This window comes from Asparagus officinalis, chromosome 1 (genome assembly GCF_001876935.1).
Source record: "Asparagus officinalis chromosome 1, Aspof.V1, whole genome shotgun sequence".
Lineage (NCBI taxonomy): Eukaryota > Viridiplantae > Streptophyta > Magnoliopsida > Asparagales > Asparagaceae > Asparagus > Asparagus officinalis.
In genome coordinates, this window is record NC_033794.1 from 17,549,252 (window position 1) to 17,558,297 (window position 9,046).

General features: G+C 35.4%; 1 protein-coding gene across 1 annotated transcript in view; it reads right to left on the bottom strand.

Annotated features, from left to right (window-relative positions):
* Positions 1–8,618, bottom strand: part of LOC109819931 (nuclear/nucleolar GTPase 2-like) — a 20,900-nt gene extending 12,282 nt beyond the window's left edge. Inside the window, exons 1-7 of the mRNA XM_020385923.1 lie at positions 8,306–8,618; positions 5,374–5,507; positions 3,666–3,795; positions 3,364–3,521; positions 1,836–1,937; positions 1,611–1,715; positions 1,387–1,515 (exon numbers count right to left, since the gene is read on the bottom strand). Of these exons, the coding sequence (XP_020241512.1) occupies positions 1,387–1,515; positions 1,611–1,715; positions 1,836–1,937; positions 3,364–3,521; positions 3,666–3,795; positions 5,374–5,507; positions 8,306–8,543 (996 nt within the window). The 5' untranslated portion in view covers positions 8,544–8,618. The remainder of the gene's footprint in view (positions 1–1,386; positions 1,516–1,610; positions 1,716–1,835; positions 1,938–3,363; positions 3,522–3,665; positions 3,796–5,373; positions 5,508–8,305) is intronic.

A 9,046-nucleotide genomic window follows, 5' to 3' on the forward strand; every position in this document is an offset into this window, starting at 1 on the left:
TGCTAAGGTTGGAAGTGGGGTGGAATGTTGAGATTGGGAATAGTTGGCGATAGCAAGAGAAGGGGGTTTGGATCGAGTTGATGAGATGGTTCGGCTTGATGAGAGGCTAAAGGGGAGTTGGGACCAGCAAGTGGGGGTAGATGGATGAAAGGGATGGATCGGAGGAGAATAAGGTTACTGGGTTGATGGATTGGTGAGAGAGATGGAGAAAAAATAAAGACAGTAGAGTGGGTGAGTGAAGGCTTTAATAAAGGGAGGGTTCCTCAATTTTGACTAGTCAAGTTGAGGGGGGCTAACATGCAGAATCGAATTCTCAGGTAAGCAGTTTTCCTCCTTTCTCCCCCTCATCATTAATAGGCACAATTCATTTAGTAAGGCAAATTTGGGATTTCCAATTTGATTTCTTTGGATTTATCATTTTCTCCTAAGGATAAACTCTTACTTTTCCTTGGTTACAGGAGCTTAAAACTAAAGGACTGCTAGGTTTTCCTACCTACCAAGTGCCATGGAATCTATGGAAACCCCCTCTTTTGCCTATAGTTTCCAGATATTCTGACACCAAATTAGGTGTTATCACATCATCCAGCTACTACTAAAAAATCTTGTCAATATTTTTTACAGGATTATGCTCCAAATGGCCATTTGGATGATAAAGAAGGGATAAGGATGATAAATTACATCATTAAAGGACTCATTCAAGGAGTCATGTCATCCAAATCTCTTTACAGTGTGGTAAAACCTTAAAAAAATTGTTGCAAAGGCTAAACCATCATAAAGGGCAAGCACCATAAGCACAGATTGTATTTGTGCTAAGATATGATAATGCAGAGTAATATTTTTTAGACCGGAAACTATTAGCTCTTTTTATTTTTATTTTGAACTGTAACTTCTGAGAGGCTCATACATACCAGTAAAGAATGCATGTTAACTATATGCTTATTCAACTATTAGGGAACTTCGTGGAGTCTCTGAAAATATCAACGCTCATTTGAGGGCAGAGTATTGTGTGTATATACACTAGCATATAGTAGATGAGCGCATTTTAACACTGTTATAATGGTTTGAGCATGCACTACATGCGTGACAGGCCAGCAAAGGGCAGTTAGCAGACAGGAACTCAATCAAAATGTTTGGTAAATAACATTAGATCAATCATGTAATATCACACATTTAAAAAAGTAATAAACATGAAAAGAAACAAGTATCTTTTAGAGCAAAGATCCTTGAATGCAAGATATAAATTGCAGTCAAACGTGGGATCCTCTTGGAATCTAAAAAGTAAAGCCAGCAAGACAGAACAACATCATGAATACAGAACTTAATTTAACAAATTAAGAAAGCAAAGAAAACTTCAAACATAAAAGGTGACTGGCACAAATAACTTACATTCTTCGTGCGTAGTGTGTTAATGACTGATGACTTTCCAACATTGGGATATCCGACGAACCCTACAGATATAGCTTGCTTGTCATTTTTTAAGCGAGAAAACTGCCTTAACACCGAAAGAAGTGATCCCTGGTACAAGCGCACCGAATTTTAAGCAACAATGGAAACTTCTGAACAAATGCGAGCCGGATAATCAATTTTATTATATGAAATTTTTACCATACCTTGCCAAAAGATTTATTGACACTTGCATGGAAAGCTAAAGTAGGATATTCCTTGGACAGCAGACGCAACCATCCTTTTGTAGCCCATGCAGGAATCAAATCACACTTAAGAAGCAAAGTGCAGGATCAGATATACTTCATACAAGGAAACTATATAAAGAAAAGGTGGGAAAAAAAATATTAACACAAAGCATTCCGTTTTACAAAATTGTAACCATTGCAGACCTTGTTCAACAGAAGAACCATGTGCTTGTGCTTGCAGTGCTCCTTCAGATGCTTTTCTAAATGGCGGCATCTTGTCCCTTGTGGATCCCTAGCATCTATCACCTGTTATAGAGTAAAACGATCAGATAACTACAAGATACAAACATATTTATACATGTATATCAGTACATATATGCATGCACATGTAAATACAAATAGACTTTTATCGTGGTATATGTATATGACAATGTATATGCATATTTTTGTGTGCATTGGTGTCAGTTTATCTCTGGACATAAGGACATGTATGCATATGCACAAACATAATGATTTTAGCTGCTTTTTATATGCATCTCTGCACATAAGGATATGTATACACCTAAGGCTGCTTCCACTTAATTGGCACTTAAAGCGGCAATTTTAGCTGCTACTTACAACAGTTGCAACAATTTACAGGTGTAATTTTTTAAGGAAAAAGAGGATTGATATTCATGGAACTTATTGTACGTTTTTTCTTACAGCTTAATAATACTTACAAGTTAATAGTTATTATTGTTATCTTTTACATAACATATATTATATTTAATAAATTTTTTATTTAGAGGACATATATTACGAAGTATTTACTACCATCAAATCCACCCTTTTTGATCTACTTTTCATAATTTTCAACTATAATAAATATTTTGATAATATATTCTTATAGTTTTCACTTATGGATTTAAAGGATAAACATACTAATACATTGAACTTTAAATGAAAGAAAAGTGAAGTAGGAAAGAGGTGTGAGAGGGGGGGTTTAAATGACATTTATTAAATTATATTGAGATAAAATTACCAATGTGCTCTCTGTATTTCTTCATGTTTCCCGGTGTCCTTCAAGTTTTGTCTTACACCTAGTATTGCCATTATATAGTATATAGATGTCTCAATGAAACAAATTATGACCATGTCATGACAAACTTAAAACTATTTTCTGAAAACTAATAGAATGATCATCACTTATGGTGATTTTAATCCATGATCTCTGACTAACAAAAAGGTTAATGGTTAGCTTCCGATGATCAAAAATAAAAATGAAGAAATAGCTCCATCAAGTTGCTGAGTTTCTTATTGTATTTAAAAAAATTAAGATATCAAACTGAACTTATCTGAAAAAATTAAACCACAAGTATAAAGCCTAAGGTTAAATTCAATTATTTTAATCCACAAAATAGAAAAGGTACATCAACTGACCTCTAGGGACTCTCATTAAAATTAAAATCCATGTGACATACTACAAATGGGTAATGAATAGTCTGTATAAAAATGAATATAAAAGCAACTCTCATTGAATTGATCACAATACTGTCTATCATGAACACAGCTCAGATTAAGAGCTTAGCTCACTTGATGCAGTTAGATAAGTTTGAAATTAAATGACAATGCACTTGCCCAAGTAGCACTGTACATCCATCCTCCTGAAAGGAAGCTATTAAAAAGTTAAATTAAGTGTGACTTTTAACCACCACAGTGTAAATGTTCATAAGCGACAGAGATCACTACTCACCTGGACAACTACATCTGAAGAGTCCACAACTTTGTAGAGCTCCCCCCAAATACGCTTACTCTGCCCCTTGTCAAACATTGAATGCCTAACCAAATCTCTAAAGCCATCTTCTTCATTTCCATCCTCAGAAGAGTTAGAAAGTTTTTTCTCAAAGGAATCTACAGTAAGAAATTAATAAATTACATAGAATGAAGTTATTCTTTTCAATGAACTGCAGAAAATTTTCTCCATAACCCTCTTTTCTTTCTAGAAATAAGAATGCACCAAAACAACTTAAGAAAATCTTAAATTTCATTACATACCTTGAGAACCATCAGCTTTCTTAACTAATGATTCATAATCAAAAGCTAGAAGTTTTGGGCGCTTCCTTTTAGACCTCGGTCCAAATGCATCTTGGAAAGGCTCATTATCTAAAAGATGTACTTTCGCTTGCTGTCAGATAAACAAAAAAGAAAACACTTTTTTTAAAGCTATACATCCACCTATAGTCTAGAACACTTTATAATCTACGCATCCACATGAAGCCTAAATCACTTCTTTTAAGTTACACATCCATCGAAAGCCACACGAGCAATAAAGTATTGTTAAATTTTGCTAAAGGAAACAACCATTTTAAAGCATAACAAAATTAAGGGAATACTGTGTCTGCTCTAGATAAACAACAAAACCTATTTGGAAAACATTCCAACAAAAGTTAAGCATCCTAACAGGCATTCGATTGTCAAATACACAAAAGAGAAAGAAAAAAAACTCATTAATAACTGGAACTCAAAAACTGACAACTCTCAGACATGGTTATACAACAACTTAATGCAGAAAGCACAATTTTAATTGGACAAATGCTGGAATCCCTAGCTCAAACATGAGCATTATATATTTCATGAACCCCAAAACAATTCAAACCAAAACCTTGTATTCTCAAAGATGCAAAAGTTTCCTCTCCAGAAGAAACTCAATAAAAATTAATAGGGTCCACATCTTTCCTCTATACAGGACAATCTTCAAACTGAAAAGTAAAGCAACCTTACATGTATATCAAGTAAGATGATATGGACACGTCCACATTGAATAGCAAGAAAACCTGTACAATATCGAGAGAGAGAGAGAGAGAGAGAGAGAGAGAGAGAGAGAGAGAACCGTTTGCACTTCAAAGTACAAAACTAACTACATCCATCTTGAATTATCTTATTACAACCGACTTAGTTGAGGCCCTATTCTACAGTCACAAGACACAACAGAAGATGCAAGTTCTCCAAGTGCACTTAGCTTCCAAATTACTAACATAATAAACGGCAAAATTGCAATGTAAGAAGCTCTGAAAGATACCTCGATCAAAGAACCCCTTTTTAGGCATTGTGTTTACTCTCACTAGGACAAAAGTACCTCTAGTGGATAACATCAACCAGCTTCCCAAGTTCTGAGGTTTAACATGGAATATTGACACATTCCCTCAACAAACTAAGGGATAAGTAACTTTCAAATGATCGCTAGAATTTCTCAAAATCACCCCATTACATGCATGATGAACAGGGACTCTAGAAGGTCTAGGGTTGTTTTCGCTCATCTCTATGTGATTTTCCCTCATCTTTATGAGACAGTCCTCGTGAACTAACAGAAAATAGAGACAGGGGAATCGTAAATAGATGTATCTCCCCTAAAGAGCACCAGCAATAGCATAAATGTAGCAGAAGAAAAGTGTGTGTTTGAGAAAACAAAACAGGCAAACGAATTAATGAAACCAAAATTAAGACAAGAAGAAAAAATAGAGTACTATTAAGAAAAGAAGAAAAAATAGAGTACTATGTAAAAGACGAGTAAGATAAAACAAAGTATGACATGTGAAACAAATAACTAAATAATCAAACATGTTAGCAGTATTAGTATAAATGACAGGTAAGACAAGGATAACTGGAAGAAAGTGCGCATAAAGAAGAATTTGCTGATGCCAAATTAAGATTATGTAAACAGCTCAAAGTAAAAAAAATAATAAAACACAACTAAAACTCCTACCTTCTGATGGTCATTTAGAAGAGAAAGTGGCAGTTTCCTCTCCTTCAATATGACATTGTAGTTGCTAGAAAGTTTGTTCTGCAATTCCTCTCGGAAGAACTCAAGTTCTTTCTGATTTACAACCCGAGTATTACCTACAATGCCAAATGAGGGATTGATCAGAGACGGTATTAAGTAGAACAACATAAAATCTAAACAAAAAAGAAATAATAACCATAAACAGAGCATGATAGAATACTAAAATGAATAATCAAATATACACCATGGGTTCATTTTCAGAAAAAATTGGAGGTTCCAACATTAACTTACTAAGCTGCAGAAACTATTAAGCTGCCACATTTACTTGATTTAATTGATCTTATGGGGGAGAACCCTGTAAAAATTACATAAGTGGAGTTCTATCTACTCATGCTTATAGCTTCAAATACTACCAAATAGAAAAAAGACAGGGTAAGTTCAAGAACCCCCTTCACCTACCATCATACGTACTACATATAAAAAAGCCCTAGCAGGCGAAAGGTTGGGCCGAAAGGTTCTGTGTAAAAAAATTTGGACTAAGTTTCCCTTGCCTTTTGCATCTAATTGCAGTCATATACATGTAAAACTTTGGATGTTCCTCGACTTCTTGCGGACAACTCAGATGCTGTCATGCTGAGCCCAACCTCACCACATGACTGCCTCTTGCCCCCAGCAGATGGTCTTTCTCATGGGCCTTGGAATTAATATGCAATTCAACAACCAAAACAGAAATGTAAGAAGGAATATTTAGATATTAGTCCCTAAAATTTTCAATAAACATGTTCTCTCAAATCTTCGAAAACGCTCATATGTCCTTCAACTCCTAAGGAGTTCTGCAATCTGGTCCTTCAGTAACCAAAATAGCTCTCAAGTGATGTTTCCTTGATTAAACTAGGGATAGACTTATGGATAGGCTACGCTAAGAGATAACTTCATCAATATCTTCATAGGTTTACAACAACTATGAAGTACTTATGGATATACTAAGAGATATATTCATGAATACCTTTGTAGGCCAGATTTTGTACATACTGAGTATCAAATGAGATAAAGTCGATAGAGATAATTTGGTCATGTGCAAAGGAGGTCACAAACTGTGCAATCAGGAGAGATGAATAAGACAATAATTATGTTGATAAGAAGCACTACATATTAAAGTAATTATAAATTATAATTAGGTATATGTATACCTTAATGTTACAGATTGACCAAGCTTGTTAAGGTGTAATTCTCTAGCTAACTTTAAACGAGATTTAAGTCTAAATCTAAACAAGTTGTTAAAGGTGGGCTACGTGGAAACTGTTGTCTTGAAACTCCTTGAACAAGCTAGGAGCTACACCAAACTCTGTATACATTTTTCCACATATCTTATTATCTATATACATTTTCTTGTCATATTACACTTACTAAAATTTCACAACTACCACACAGAGAAAGCACGTGCATCGCACATGCCTCCTCACTAGTACTAAAACAAAAGCCAATGTGCACTTGGCATCTTAATAGAACTTTAGCTTTTTATCTTAACTAATTAGCAATTTCTATGGTAACATTTAAACATTTATGCAAGGTTGCTGATAGCGGATCGCGGCGCGTCGCGGCGAGGTACCGCTAAGGCTATATCGGGCTATTGCGGCGAAATCGCGTCAAATAGCGGCGAAATCGCGTCAAATAGCGCACAGTCAAATAGCGGTCAAATTTAAATATATTTAAATATCCTAAATAATAATAAAAATTCATAAAAAATCTAAAAATTCAATTAGTTGTAAATTTCTTGTATTATCAATAAATAACAATTAATAAGCTTGTTGTATGAATGAAACTATGAAGAAATTCAAGAAATATAGCATCATAATATGTGTGATAGCGGGTTTAGCCGCTTTTAACAACAAAAATCCGCTTTTAACAGCGAAAACCCGTTTTTAACCGCGAAAATCCGCTTTTAACCGGCTTTTAACCCGCTAAAATCCGTTTTTACGCGCTATTCGAATGAATAGCGGATTTTCCCGCTTAAGCCAACCGCGAAATCCCTACGCGTAGCGCTGAAGGGCCGCGACCGCTATTCGCGCCGCTATAGCCCCGCTATTGGCCGCTATTTACAACACTGCATTTATGTTTCCTTTTATTTCTCAATCCAACATTTTAACTAAGAAATAGTTACATATTGACATATGTTCTTCAGTTCTTGTCCATTTTTTAGATTCCAACGAGAAAAATTATTGATGGGTGTTTAGTTTGTTGTGTAATTGTGAAATTATAATCTATATCTATATAATTATAATTGTCCAAGTACAACATGCAACAATATTACAACAAAAGTATTACCATGATATATATGAGCAATAATATTATAACAATAAGCCAATGCATTACCTGGCTTACAAAAGTTCAAAAAAAACCGCATCTATGATCATAAACAAAACCATTAGTTTTCTAGTAGAGTTTGGTTCTTCAGCCTTTTGGACAGACATCCGCATAAAGCAATTTCTGTCAACAATAAAAAAACATTTGAATTTTTTTTACTTTATCCAAAAACCAACTTTTTCTCTCTTTCCTTCCAGATGTCTACTCAAGTGCAAAAGTCTATACAGACATTTGAAGAATGTAGACTACATTATAAGATGACCAGTTACATTAAGGGTCGTAAACTAGGGGTTTTTATTTGTTAAACTTTACAGATGAGGGGGTTTCTTGAATAAACAGTGCGCACACACGATGGTTTTTGCAGTTCACCAATAACAAATCGAATTCAACTTAATGGACGCTGAAAAAGCAACCTTTTCGAACACGAGAGAGGAAAATTTTGCACAAATCCATACATACTTCTAGAAATTCATCTAAATAATCTTACAAATTTTCAAAGTAATAGAATAAATAGAGTAATTAAAGAGGAAAGTATAAAAAAAATTCTCACCGAACCAACGACGATCGGGCTCAATTCTAGTATTGGGGAGCTCCTTGGACTGCAAATCGTGCTTCAAAATCTTCCCCTTTCGATCTCGTTTAGGTCGAGTATTGTACATCTTGAGACGGCGAACCGTGGCGGCGGATCGAGCGCCTTTGTCAACGCCGGCGCCATTACTGCGGTTGACATCGAGAGAGTGCTTCGGCTTTCCGGAGATGTTGACTTTCCTCTCCTTTTTGTTCGCCATGGCCGTCAAACCCTAGAAACCTAGGGTTTTAGAAAAACTAGGGCGGTGGAAGAGGGACAGAGAGAGAGATGGGCAGTGTTTGATTGTATAATATCGAAATGGTGGGATCCGATATAACTGATAACCCGGAACCCGATAAAGGATCACCCAATAAGCCGCTATCTTTTCATTTTTATTTTGGCTGAAACTAATATAGTGCGATATAGTGTGGGTGCAGCGTAATTATTTTGTTTAATGTTTTTTCTTTTTTTATACATAGCATATTTATAATACTATTAGGGGCTGTTTGGTTCGCTATTATAAGGGGTGGAAAACTCAGAAAACCCCTCCACGTCAGATTTTTAGCCCTCCACGTCAGCTTTTTTGTTTCCGTCCATTTCTTTGTGCCGCTTTGGTTCGCTCGAATGGAAGAGGGAAAACTCTGCTGAAATCGCCGCCAACTAAGATTTTTTTTCCTCTCCGATTTCCTTCCCCAGCCAAGTAAAATTGATGAAAACTCTGAC